The 15326-nt window shown below is 39.7% G+C and overlaps 1 protein-coding gene across 1 annotated transcript in view; it reads right to left on the reverse strand.

The window, feature by feature from the left end:
* TBC1D16 (TBC1 domain family member 16) overlaps nt 1–15326 on the reverse strand; it is a 122291-nt gene that overhangs the window by 61616 nt on the left and 45349 nt on the right. The window contains exons 5-6 of the mRNA XM_067149936.2: nt 10928–11144; nt 6527–6650 (exon numbers count right to left, since the gene is read on the reverse strand). Coding sequence (XP_067006037.2) covers nt 6527–6650; nt 10928–11144 — 341 coding nt within the window. The remainder of the gene's footprint in view (nt 1–6526; nt 6651–10927; nt 11145–15326) is intronic.

Genomic DNA, 15326 nt, shown 5'->3' on the forward strand with positions numbered 1-15326 from the left:
ACTTCATACTAGACAAGATGGGTTCATCAATCAGTCCAGTATAAGAAATATTTACTTTTGATTTAATTGTGACTACTATTATTGTTCAAATATGATTACACTACCCAGCATGATTTTTGCAGCAAAGCATCTGATACGTGATTTTAACTAAATAAGGTCTCCTGATTACAGAAATGTCATTGGTTCTATTGTATCACATCTAGTTTCCGCGTTATTTGCCATTTACTGTCTGAAAATATGTCATATCGCCACAGTGCTGCTTTGTGATAACAGCAAATCGGCTGTTGTTAGAGTGACCGTGGTTTGTTTAAAGGCTGTACCACTTCATAACGGAAACATTCTAGCTTCAATTCCTGTGGCACATTCCGTTTCACTAAAAGAAAATTATATCACAATGCAAACTCGTATAGATAAAATCAAGTATCATGAGCACCGGCAAGATTTGTGTAGCGACTTGAAGGTGTGTGGTATTCTGTTAGGATAACAAGAACTAAATTCTCTTGTTCTTTATGTGAATGGGACAGCAGAGCTAGGGACAAACACTGGTCTACACCTTCCTGGCCCAAGAGGCAAGTTTTGACACCTGGTGTGAAGAATGTTACAAATGCTGCCTTAGTTGATCCACAAAAATTTATTTTGCCACCGCTACACATCAAACTGGAAATCATGAAGCAGATCGTTAAGGCCTTGGACAAAAGTAGCCCCTGTTTCAAGTACATTGCAAGCAATTTTCCACATTTATCTGATGCAAAAGTCAAGGAAGGCATTTCTAATGGACCACAAATTAGAAAACTTCTGAAAGACAGAAACTTTGAACAGACGATGAATGCCATGGAATTTGTTGCATGGAATTCAATAAGAGACGTCATAATGAAGTTCCTAGGAAATGTAATGGATGAACAATACGAAATAATATTGTAAACGATGTTGGATGATATGAAAGTGTTGTGGTGTAGAATGAGTCTGAAACTGCACTTCCTTCATTCTCATCTCAATCACTTTCCGCAAAATATTGGGGCTGTTCGTGAAGAGATGGGAGAGAGGTTCCACCAGGACATCAAGGAGGCAGAAAGAAGATACCAGGGGAGGTAAGATGAAGCAATGATGGCCAACTACTGTTGGTGTTTGAAAAGAGAAGACAAACTTGATGCAGTCAGACGCTGGGCAGCCAAGCGTTTATCCCAAGGGAACATCTAGGACCGTTAAAGTTTTTTGTTCACATTCATGAATTCATAAATATACTGAACAAAATTCACATTGTTTGCTTGTAAATCGTGTTTAATTCTCAAAATAAATTGCTTTCATTGCTTCAGAGTTGTTACTTTATGTCTTTTTGTGTAAATCAGTATTATATTACAATAAATGCTAAATATTTCATTGTATTTTATACTCAATAATTATTCATTGTATATAATAATTCAAGACAATATTCAACTATTTCAAAATATATAAAATAATACAAAAAATTATAAATATTTCCAAAATTATCAACATTATTCAGTACTTTTTATATGCGATATTCAGGTCTATCTCTTATTTTGATATACCTATTGTGAGAAAACGTGACGTGATACGTCCAAACAGACAACAGATTCGTGTTCAGCGACCCAAAATTAGTTAAGATCACCTATCACACCTCTTGCCGCAAAAAAAGAGAGTGAAATTGCTGGGTTGTGTTATCTTTATTTTTATTATTAGCATCATCATCATCATCATCATCATCATCTCATCAAGTTAGTAATGCAGTTACCTTTATGTTACGGGCTAGTTAACCCCAGTGTGCTAATTTGGGCTCATCAGTTGAAGGGTCGGGGGGGGAAAGCAGGGGAGTCAAAAATTTTTAAACTTGAGAAAAAGCAATTTTAATGTTCAAATTGTTGTGACATCAGTGTATCAGCACATTAAGTTATTTTAATTTCCAGAAAAAAAAACAACTAGGGTTCAGAAAATATGGAATCAGAGCTCTAGGCATTGTGTTTGTTCCCACAATGGTGTAATTCCACAAAACCCTATCAAAGTACACGTTTGAAGTGGAAAAAAACAGGTAAGTCAAGTGGAACAGACTCGCATCATCCAGTTGTGAGGAAGCTGACTGAAGAACTTGCAAGCATGAGGACTGCAAAACTTCATCAGACTTTGTATATCTTTGAATTTTTCTTTGGAAATCGGGAGAAGACCTAGAATAAAGAACGGAAATATCTCAGTAGACTGCGACAAATTGATGTTTTAGGAGACAAGTGATTTTTTAAAAGTTAAACTTACCATTATAAACTGGAGTGGGAAGTTCAAACAGCCCATCCTTCAATGGTAGACCTTGTCGTGGTGCCCTTATAATCCCTGTTTGCATTCCTCCGTAGTAAGTCGTGCGATACTGCAGCATACGGCTGTGGCTGGATGCAGAAGCTATTACCTTAATAGGGTGAATTTTGAAAGGGCATTTTGTAGCATATTTTGAGTCCAACATCGTCTTCCAGTCTAGCACCATTTGTTGGGTAACGCTGACCACAGTGAAAGGGGATGGTTTACATCTGGACGCTTTCACCATTTCTTTGAAATTCTCAGGTGTTCCCATCAACGTTTTAGATTCCATAAGCCGACATTTTTATCGCACTCCAAGTACGAATGGCCATGCACGGGGAATGTAAGTTTGATGTCCTTCAGGTCAGCAATTTGATTGTGTGTTACATAATGAATGAAGCGGAAGACAGTATAGTTTTTATTCTGACCACCTGCGGAATCTCAGAAAATTGAGAGTTCTTCAGTGCCTTCATCCATGATATGTGTGATGAAGTGAAACAGGAATGAGGTCACTTCATTTGGGCCTTTTTTTTTGCAATACATTCTGGACAGATATAAAAAATTGATTGGCCTGCTGCAAGAACATGGATATTGAACGAATACATAGACAGTTGTCATTTATAATAAATGTCATTGGTTGCTATATGTGGCAGGGATACATTTTTAGCAAAGTCTATGCAGATAGCCACCTTCTTTTTATTTTTCCTTGCCGAGAGCTTACTATTCCTTTTGCGGTCGTAAAATGCTTGAGTCTTTTTCTTATGAAGAATGTTCATCTTCGTTAAATGATCAATCTGTGTTTGATCATTCGCTGTCTTCAGAGTTTTGACTTTTGCAGAGAATTCATCACACTCTGCACAAATGTCTGTTCGAGGATGGCCAAACGAAATATTAAATTTCCTGTTGAAAATCATTTGATATGTGTCATAAGACACAGCCGTGGTAGGATGAAGTTCTTTAAAAAAAAAATTGAACATTTTCTTAATGTTTAAATCTTCCAGCAAGTATGTTTTCTTGGAGTCCTTGAGGCTGTAGTGACTCTGACGGCTCACAATACAACCATAACCTCGTGGATGAACAAAAACAACACATCAAGTAAATGGAGGGAAGCACAGAGAACAAAGTCAAGACAGATAGCGCTGCGATGTTTGCTCTGCCCTCTCGTGGCCAGCTGAGGCATCATTGACTTGCCTGCTTCTTTCCTCTTTGTGCTTGACCTTCCTAGTTCTTTCCCCTTTCAGCGAAACTTTGAACGCTTATTTCTCCTAACTCGCCTGCTTTTTTTCCATTTCCGACCTCTCAATAGATGCGCATAATAATAATAATTTCGTGTGGCTATTTCTAGCCGAGTGCAGCCCTTGTAAGGCAGACCCTCCGATGAGGGTGGGCGGCATCTGCCATGTGTAGGTAACTGCGTGTAATTGTGGTGGAGGATAGTGTTATGTGTGGTGTGTGAGTTGCAGGGATGTTGGAGACAGCACATACACCCAGCCCCCGAGCCATTGGAATTAACCAATGAAGGTTAAAATCCCCGACCCGGCCGGGAATCGAACCCGGGACCCTCTGAACCGAAGGCCAGTACGCTGACCATTCAGCCAACGAGTCGGACAATAGATGCGCATGATCACTCTGAAGCGGACTGTAACAATATCTCAATTTCGAGAAAAAATGTGACTTACCTGGTTTTTTCCCCCGACCCTTAAATTGGTAACTAGTACACCTACCAAGTTCCCTGTGGGGATCAATATGTACATCATCTACAGTCCAATCCAAAATTTGTGACATTATTTATGGCTAGACTAGGTATACAGGAATAATCCCTGCATATTTTATTCAAAACTTGTTGGCGAAAAGTTAGGGTCCGAGTATCAAGGTTCAAGTGTATCAAGATGTGTCTGGGTTGGTACATTGTTTCTGGCCTACAAGAAATTTTGAAGTTGATTTTTTTTTTTTTGCCTACCCATTTCCATGGTGTCAGTTTAAGTAGTAGCTTGTGTTTAGGAAGGCCTGTGTGAGTTCATTGTAGGTCATTCATGGCTAAAGGAAAGTGGGAAGAAAGTACAATGAGGAGAAGAGTTGCAGTAAGTGATTGGAGGAAAAATAAAGCTTGTCCTGAACAGATAAATGGTATCTACTGAGCATTTTGTGGACAAGAAGCGAAGTTTCCAGAAACTAAAAACAAGACATTCAAATATGTGACTGAAAAGAACTAGTTTGGATGTTGAAGCTAAATTATGTGGATGTTCCACACATGTTTTTGTAAATAACTTCAGTTTTCATTAAAAAAGAACTAACATTGCATATCTCCCAGACAATTGTAAAGGGAAAGTAATGAATTTCCACAGATTTGTTTATTCGTTTGCACCACAGAAATTTTTTACTCGTGCAAATTGGAAATGCAGACTAGACACCAGTATACACTATGTGATCAAAAGTATCCGGACACCCCCAAAAACATATGTTTTTCATCTTAGTGCATTGTGCTGCCACCTACTGCCAGGTACTTCATAGCAGCGACCTCAGTAGTCATTAGACATCGTGAGAGAGCAGAATGGGGCACTCCGCGGAATTCACGGACTTCGAACGTGGTCAGGTGATTGGGTGTCACTTGTATCAGAAGTCTGTACGCGAGATTTCCACACTCCTAAACATCCCTAGGTCCACTGTTTCTGATGTGATGGTGAAGTGGAAATGTGAAGGGACATGTACAGCATGAAAGTGTACAGACCGACCTCGTTTGTTGACTGACAGAGACCGCCGAGAGTTGAATAGGGTTGTAAAGTATAATAGGCAGGCATCTATCCAGACCATCACACAGAAATTCCAAACTGCATCAGGATCCTCTTCAAGTACTATGACAGTTCAGCGGGAGGTGAGAAAACTTGGATTTCATGGTCAAGCGGCTGCCCATAAGCCACACATCAAGCAGGTCAATGCCCAACGACGCCTCACTTGGTGTAAGGAGCGTAAACATTGGACGACTGAACAGTGGAAAAACATTGTGTGGAGTGACGAATCAGGGTACACAATTTGGCGATCCGATGGCAGGGTGTGCGTATGGCGAATGCCCTGTGAACATCATCTGCCAGCGTGTGTAGTGACAACAGTAAACTTCGGAGGCGGGGGTGTTATGGTGTGGTCGTGCTTTTCATGGAGGGGCTTGCACTCCTTGTTGTTTTGTGTGACACTATCGCAGCACAGGCCTACATTGATATTTTAAGCACCTTCTTGCTTCCCACTGTTGAAGAGCACTTCGGGGATGGCGAATGCATCTTTCAACACGATCGAGCACCTGTTCATAACGCACAGCCTGTTGCGGAGTGGTTACACGACAATAACATCCCTGTCATGGACTTGCCTGCACAAAGTCCTGACCTGAATCCTATAGAACACCTTTGGAAATGTTTGGAACGCCGACTTCGTGCCAGGCGTCACCGACCGACATCGCTACCTCTCCTCAGTGCAGTGCTCCATGAAGAATGGACTGCCATTCCCCAAGCAACCTTCCAGCACCCGATTGAACATATGCCTGCGAGAGTGGAAGCTGCCATCAAGGCTAAGGGTGGGCCAACACCATATTGAATTCCAGCATTACTGATGGAGGGCGCCATGAACTTGTACGTCATGTTCAGCCAGGTGTCTGGATACTTTTGATCACATAGTGTATTTTGAAATGGAGCTGGGCTATTCTAATGATTATGACACAATGAGTTGCTTCAAAATGTTATAAATACTGTATTGTAGTATTTACGGTTTTCAGTATAAATATATACCAAAGCAATACAAACAAACAAAAGTCAGATTTCCCCTCACTAAATCAGGGTGCAGGGATTATTAACGTATATATGGTAAGTATTATGGACCCTGTCACCAGCAGTGCTTTCTGGTAAACTCAAACCTAGCCAACTTTGAACTGTAATCATTGGTAGTCATATTATTTCCTAGTTACTTTAATTGTATCAGTTTCATGTAGCTGTTAACCTTGGTTTAGTGTAAGAGAAGGGTTTATATCCTTCACTATGCTAAATAAAAAAATTATAATGAAAAAATTTGTGGCATAAGAAAAGAGATTTTTATATAAATTTAATACGACTGGAATCGAAACTTGAGTTTAAAAAATGCTAAGTGAGAAAACATCTTAATGAGGTACATATTGACGAGGTTTCACTGTAAATATATTGCCTTCCTAAATGAAATTCAATTAAGTGAAGTAAGATATAAAATTTACCTTCCGAAGAATGAGATCATCTTCCAACTGGCCCTCCTCATTGAGCAAGTTTAACCAAGCTTCCTGACCCACTGGTGCAACCAAACCTTCCTCAGGATGGAGTTCTTCTTGACTCACCTCAGGCCTGTGGTAACAGAAAAATATATGATGACTAAACTTGCCCCTGTGGGATGAGGATGGGAAAATAAAGAATCGCATGTGATGAAGATGAGAAAATAAAATAAAACACTGTAGCAAGAAGGTTTCAAGACTCCAAATTTAAATAATGAAATACAGAGGCAAGAATTAAACAGTGATAAATACAAGTACCATATTTATTCCATCTGGACATTTTTCTGGGCTGAATTGTGTTATTTGTTCTCGATAAAGGGTGTAACAAACTCCGCCATTGTCCGGTCCCAAGTCCGGAATGAGAAAGGAGGAGGGTTTGCTGGTCTGGCACCCAGCTGTAAAATTGCCAACGCCGAGTGTTGGGCGGCGGGAAATAACCTGACTCCCTAAGGGGGCCAACGGCTTCGGGCGAATGAGCTCCTTTGGGTGGGGTGATGGTCCCCACAGTGGAGGAAATGCCACTGGAATCCATTATGCAGCGTCTGTTCTCCAGGTTAGGGGCGGCTGCACAAGGCGTCTGTACTCCAGAGGAGCGGCCTCATTATCACCTCACTGGATCACATCCAGAGTTGTAATTCGGGACCTAGTCCCACACAGGTGACACCTTGACAGTCAACCATGGAAGGTCTTTTAAGGAATACTCCACCGGCTGAACCAAGAGTTCAGAGAAGGCAGCATTCGGATACGGTGGGCTGCCACCTGAAAGATACCGTGAAGTCGGAGGCACGGAAATACCCCAGTACTACATACACGAATGAGACAAAATCAAGAATCAAACCAAAGCAGATAACATACTTCTCTACACACAACATAAACTCACTCATGCAAACCGGTAAACTAAAAGTGATCACCGACATAATGGACCAACACAAAATTCTTATCATGGGATTACAGGAAATTAGAAACACTGACCAGGATGCCTTGGAATCTCAAGGGTACAGACTTTATAAAGGTATACCCGGGAAGAGAGTGATGAAGAATGTCCCACAATTTGGAACAGGATTTTTGGTCAGCCTTAAAATAATAAACTCAGTTCAAGAATTCAAATCACAGTCTCCACGACTCTCAACGCTCACCTTAAAGGCATCTAATAAAATCTATACTATAATAAATGCCCATGCTCCCACTAATGATAAAAACAACTCCTCAAAAGACCAGGAGGAAACAGGAGAATTTTGGGACCTATTGGACCAGACCATAGATAACATCCCCAAACACCATATAAAATTATTAATAGGCGACTTCAACGCTCAACTAGGCAGAGAAAGAAAATACCGTGATATCATCGGAAAATGGCCAGCACACAAGAAAACAAATAAAAATGGAGAGAGACTAGTTGACCTGTGTAGAAACCATAATTTAATCTCAAAATCTACATGTTTTAAGAGGAAACCTCAAAAACTCAAAACATGGAAACACCCTGACTACACTAAAGGAGAATGGCAACTGGACCACGTCTGCATGGACAAATACCACCACAAAGAGATCTATAACGTCAAAGTCCTCCGAGGAATAGACACAGGTTCAGATCACTACGTAGTTAAAATTAAAATTAAACTCACTCCCCAGAGGAGACAACAAAAGCAAGCCCTTAAAACTAAAAGAAAAATAGATCCTACCCAGCTAATCAACAACAAAAATTACCAGAAAGCAACTGAAAAAATAAAAATCACAGACAAACTTGAAGATTTAGTACACAACCTTAAACAAATTGCAGAAGACCTAGCTCCAATTAAACCACGTAAAAAACACCAATGGTGGAACAGTGAATGTGATGAAACAGTGGAGAAAAGACATCAGGCATGGCTATTACATCAGTCCCAAAAGACAGAAATATCCTATCAAAAGTTAGTAAAACAGAGAAAAGAAACTACCCAAGTCTTAAGAAGAATAAAAAGACAACATCATAAGGACACCCTGCAGTTAATTGAAGAACAGTTCAGTAAAACTAAATCAAGGGACTACTACAAAACCTTCAGAAAGCAGCTCCAAAAATATGAACCCCCGACCCTACTGATGAAGGATGAAGATGGTAAGCTGGCCCATAACAATAAAGACAATGCAGAAATTCTGGCTAAACATTTCAACAAGCTTTTAAATTGTGAGGAACCTACAGAACTCCTTCATTTGGACACCAACACCCCGATAAAAACATCACCAGAAAACATCAATCCCCCCACAATAAAGGAAGTCTACCAGGCTCTGAATAAATTAAAAAACTACAAAGCGCCAGGAGAAGATCAGACCTTTGCGGAAATCTGGAAATATGCAGGAAACTCAGCAAAAGTTGCCCTCCATCAACAACTTGTCTCTATCTGGATTAAAGAAGAACTACCAGAACACTGGACAACAGCCCTCATTCATCCTCTGCACAAAAAAGGGGACAAAACCGACCCTAATAACTACAGGGGAATCTCTCTCCTAGATATAACATACAAAATATTTTCAATAATCATCCTTAATAGGATAAGTTTACAACTTGAGAAAGAACTAGGAGAATATCAAGGAGGTTTCAGACCCTGGAGGAGCTGTCCTGATCAGATCATGAGTCTTAAGTTGATAATGGACTATAACAGGAGAAGAAACAGAGATATGGTGATAACATTTGTAGATTTCAAGAAAGCTTATGATTGCATCCATAGAGAATCTCTGTTTAAAATTTTAAGACACCTTGGACTACACCCCAAATTAATAAACATGATAAAATTGACTCTCACCAATACCAAGTCAAAAGTGAAGTTTAGGGGTGAAACATCAGAGACATTTGAAATTAAAACTGGACTACGGCAGGGAGATGGGCTCTCACCACTATTATTTAACTGTGCTCTAGAAATGGTAATGAGGGAATGGTTTAGAAAATGTCCCCCCAAAATAAAGATTGGCCGAAAAATCAAAACAAATTGCCTGGGTTTTGCTGACGATTTAGCATTACTAGCAGTGGACATAAAAGAAGCAAAAACCCAGATATCAGAACTTCAAAACATTGCAAATAAAATTGGCCTCAAAATATCATTTGAAAAAACAGAAATTATGCCCCAAAAACCAACACAGCTAAAAGAAGTCACCATAAATGGTAATAAAATCAAAATAGTAACTCAGTTTAAATATCTTGGAGAAGTAATAACACATAACTTAAATGAAAAAATCTCAATCCAAGTAAGAACAAATAGATTAGCTAAAGCACAAAAATTAACATGGGATATCTACAAAAAGAAATGTCTATCAATAAATACAAAAATAAAACACTACAACACAGTTATAAAACCGGAAGCTACATATGCAGCAGAAACACTCTTTTACCTGAATAAACAATCAAAGACTGACAGACTTCAGAAAATTGAAAGGAGGATTGGAAGAACCTGTATCAACAAAAAATATCAGAAAGATGGACAGTGGCGGTTAATACCTAACAAAGTCGTGTACAAAGAGCTAGAACCCATTACAGATACTATGCGTAAGAGGAGACTGGGATTCTTTGGACATATCATGAGGATGCAGGACTCGAGACTTCTGAAACAACTAGTACAACACAATCTCGTCTCAAAAAATACCACAACAGGATGTAAATGGATCAGAGAAGTAAGAGAGGATCTGAAGGAAATAGGCCTTACAACAGAAGACACCAAAAATAAGATAAAATTGAATGCAAAACTCAAGAATACAAACCTCCGCTTTACCCTTACACAAAACAAACCAACAACACGCACATTTTCAACTGAGGAAAGGGCACGAAGATCGGAGCGTCTGAAGAAGTACTGGGAGGACCGCAAAGCCCGAACAATCCCTTCAAAGAGACCTGAACGACGGACTGACTAAAGTGATCCTATGTGGTCATAAAAGAAGAAGAAGAAGAAGAAGAAGAAAGGGTGTAACAATAAGGTACAACCAAATTTTCAGGACACATTCCTCACGCGTAGAAGAAGAAAATATGTTACATGAACATGGGTCCAGAAACACTATTTCCACGCAGAACTCATTTTCTACAACTCTACATAGTAGATCTATCATGGGTAACACACAAAAACAGAAAGTATTAGTATACCACATGAAACTCTTTCTAACACCGAAATGTTCAAAATGCTATGAGCATGTACCATTCTACAGATTTACCCAATACATGATTTTTTCTTCACTCTGATTTCTGCATCATTCTAATTTACTCTTCAGTATGCTTCCCATGTTTTAGTCATAGACTGACTTTTCTCTCAATATTTTCCTTGGTCTAGCTTAATTTTGCCTGCATTCTGCCATTGTTTGAAAATATGTCAATAAGGAAGAATTGCAACCTACCGACACACCATGAAATGCCTGTAAGGAAGAGTGTCATCTACGGAAGGTTGAGGTGAATGCAGAAGAAAATTCCATTCTTGAAGCACTTTGGCAAGGTGATCAAGACCTCCATGGTGAAAATGTAAAATCTTGTACTGACTTTCTCTAGAAGCTACTACCAACTGTCCACAGGTACATGCAGCATCATTAAAGAATAATCGCAGTGAACGCATCTGACCTAAAACATGGAGAAAAATTATAAATATATACTTCAAAATTAAATATTTTAGGGCATAGGAAAATCACACCATATTTTTAACAATTAAATGATATTAAACACAAAATTCAAAACAATTTTAGAAATGTAGTTGAAGTCTGACCTGGCTGACTTAACTTCACTTTCTCTGATATGATTTAAGGTGTACAGGTCATCAGCTTATGGGACTGAAATCTTGGTGATGGTGCTGCTAGCAAATTGATTTTCTGCTGGGATCTACTTAAAAGGTAGCTCTAATATGTGTTATCCGTAGGGAGCACGAAGACTTGGAGGAGGTCTGAGGAAGAGGAAATTCGCCTTGAGGGAAGAAAAGAGGCAGCAAGCAACAAACATAATGGAGGATTTAACTTCATCCCTATGCTCCAAACCGAGCAACAGGATTGACAAGTTACTGGTAATTATTATTACATTATTTATAGTTTAGAGAAAAAACGTCGAAGGCTATTTCTATAGCTTCCTTTCCAGTGTAAATTTTCCACTGTAGGTAATTTCAGAGCATATGTAGTGTATATATATATATTTTAAACCTTTCTCTTGAAATATACTAAATCATTAATTTTGTCAACAGTTTTTCTTCTCTTCTGTGAAATTAGGTTGGTGAATTCTGATAGTTTTCTGTACCTTGATACGAAAAGAGTAATCATCAAAGGCAGAAAACATACAATAAATCAAACTGCATAAGGAGCAATTACAAAAGAAAAAAAAAGAAAAGCACCTTACCTAGGCATGGACATAAAAAATATACAATTAGGACCGGTTTATATGTAACTCAGCTCTGTGTAATTCTGTTTTATACGTAAATTTCTGTAGGTCCCAGCAAAATATAACTTTAAAAAATGTTAATTAAACCTTAATTTTATGTAATTCATTTATACATAATTCAATGTTATAGGCATTAAATTTCATTAAATGGAGTTTATTTGTATATAACAAAGTTAAAATAATGCTAATGACATATCCATTTCCTCTGATCAAAACAGAGATGAATTAGAAATGCGATACATTAAGAATCAGCTTTGCTGGAGGCGGGACTCTAGCTGCAGATGTCGGAGGGAAGCAGTGCAATAGCGTAACGAAGTGACTGCACGGCATTTAAATAAAAGAGAAAGATTATGAGACAGTTGATTAGTGCACATAACAGAGTTAAAAATAATGCTGTAGTCATATGAATTTCCTGTTGTTACCAAAATTCAGGTGAATTAGAAATGCGATAAATTAGAGTCAGCATTGTTGACAGTGGGACTTCAATTGCAGATATTAGGGGGAGGGGGGTGCAGTGGTGTTGTGAAGGTCATGCATGGGAAGTGACCATGGAGCACAAAGCTACAGTATAAAGTCTATAGGACGTGTTCGCGACATAGGATACGGTTCCGTTTTAACTGTAAGCAGGTTACGAAAACGACACATTAAAATGATGGTGAAAGCTGACATTTGCCGTTCTGAGTAATAAAAACGCGGTTTTATCAGCAGAAATTATACACTGCTATCAGTCGGCCATGGAGAATGTACAGAGAAATTGAATGCTGGATGAGAAAGTAAACATTATACAAGAAGTGGACAATAATCCTCATAAAATTAAAATAGCTGGAGATTTAGGAATTGCTTATACTGCACTTCATTTTGCACAGTCATTAGTAAAATAAACCATATTTTAGACAAATTTGTAAAAAGTGGGTGCAAAATCAACAAGGTTGACTAATAATATTGTCGTCGTCGTCATCATCATTTCCCTTTATCCAGCTGTAGCCGGGTAGGGGTAAATCTGGTTCCTCTCCACTTTCTTCGGTCTTTCCACCACTCCTCCTCCAACACTGTGTCCCAGTCCAGGTTTCTTTCTATAATGCTACGTTGGATGGTATCCTTCAATCTCAATCGTGGTTGTTCACGGCCTCTCCTTCCTTGGATTTGCATTTCCATCACTTTTTTTGGCATTCTTTCGTCGCTCATTCACTTTATGTGCCCAAACCATCTTAGTCGGCTCTTCTCTAATTCTATCATTCATTTTTTCCACTCCAATTTCTTCCCGGATTTTCTCATTCCTTATTTTGTCTCTTCTACTCTTCTGTATCATACTCCTGATATATTAAAAAACCATAAGTACAAATTACATTGTTAAGTTGGATCTCTGAAATAACCCGTCTTTAATCTTAAAAAGGGCACGAGGAAAGTTTTGCAATACGCAAAAACGGTTGGATGGACACACCCCTGTCATGGTGAGGGATGAAAACCGGTCTAGAAGACAGCAAGGCGCGACCTTCACACCAGTTGTTACCAAGCAGTGGGAGCATCAGCATCCACTCTTAGGTCGTCAGCACTGGGACTAGTATACTCTTCAGCCGAGTATTGTTCTTCTGTTTGGCTGAATAGCCCTTATGTTAAGAATATTGATGTTGTTCTGAATTAGACGATGCGCATTGTCGTGCCGCAGTCAGATCTACTCCTCTTTTCTGGTTGCCAGTCTTGAGCCACATAACACCTCCAAGGATTCGCAGACATAAAACCTAATTTGCGAGTTCAGGAAGATAACAATGAACCCAAGTCTTCCCATTCATGAAGACACCACCCATTCAGACTGCAAGGGAACTCATCAATAAGAACTTTAACGGTTCTGATGAATGGCAATTGGAGTGGACCAACACAGCTCCAGATGAATGGCAGACCCTCTTTAGTCGCCAACACCCACCACCTGGTTTTAATCTCCCCAGAAGAACTTGGGTTCTTCTCAACAGAGTCTGTACCAATCATGGACGATGTGGGTCATTGTTGCATATGTGGGGTATGCGCTCCTCCCCTGAGTGCGACTGTGGTGAGAAGAAACAGACCATCCGTCATATTGTCACCGAATGTCCGAGGAGATCATACTCTGGTCAGCTGAAGGAGTTTGTGTGTGCTTCTGACGGGGTTGTACAATGGTTGGACAGCTTAGATTTGAGTTTATGAACTGTTTTTTTTTTTTTTTTTTTTTTTTTTGCTAGGGGCTTTACGTCGCGCCGACACAGATAGGTCTTATGGCGACGATGGGATAGGATAGGCCTAGGAGTTGGAAGGAAGTGGCCGTGGCCTTAATTAAGGTACAGCCCCAGCATTTGCCTGGTGTGAAAATGGGAAACCACGGAAAACCATTTTCAGGGCTGCCGATAGTGGGATTCGAACCTACTATCTCCCGGATGCAAGCTCACAGCCGCGCGCCTCTACGCGCACGGCCAACTCGCCCGGTATGAACTGTTTTAGAGATTGGTTGATTGTTTAAGGTGTTATATTGTTTGTTATATTTTTGAATATTTGTATGTAGAGTTATGTACTAGCCATAAGCTAAATAATAAGTGGGATTGAAAGCAAGTTAACATGTCAGTGTGATCTAAAGGTGAATATCGCGCAATTACCTGCTACAATTTTGCTTGTGGATTAACTGTTGACCAGTGCGTGGAGGAAATGACTCCTGTGCTGGGGAAAGACTGCCCACATCGGAAAACAATTTTCCACTGGTACAAAGAGTTCCAGAGGGGAAATTTTGGGGTTGAAGACGATCCTCGTTCTGGGCGATCGTCTGAATCAGTGACTGAGGGAAACATTGAAGCTGTGTGGAAAATGTTGCAGCAAGAGGCGGTTGACATATCGGCAGGTAGATGAGACCCTCCACATCCTTGCACCAATTATTCATTCAATTCTACATGACCATCTTCATGTTAGAAAGGTTTATTCACTTTGGATGCCCCATTCACTTTCAGAGGAACAAAGGGCACATCGAGTGAAATGGTGCCGAGAAAGGCTAAAACAGTTTGAAAATGGGACTTTGTGTAATGTCAGCAGCATCATTACAGGTGATGAAACATGGCTTTATTATTACGATGTCCCAACAAAATCCCAGAACAAGGTGTGGCTGTTTGATGATGAGGGTAGGTACTCCTGTGACTGTGCGAAAGTCAAGGTCAGTGAAGAAAAGGATGACTGCAGTATTCTTCACTAAACAGGGTATCCTGACTCGGGTTGTGCTAGAAACACAAAGGACAATTACTGCAAAGTGGTACAGTGAAACTTGTCTGCCTCAGGTCATCCAGGCTCTCAAGCATCTCCATCCAAGGTCACAGCTCAATACTTGGCTCTTGCATCATGACAATGCTCCAACACATCATGCTAATGTAA

This window comes from Anabrus simplex, chromosome 6, assembly GCF_040414725.1.
Source record: "Anabrus simplex isolate iqAnaSimp1 chromosome 6, ASM4041472v1, whole genome shotgun sequence".
Taxonomy (NCBI): Eukaryota; Metazoa; Arthropoda; class Insecta; order Orthoptera; family Tettigoniidae; genus Anabrus; species Anabrus simplex.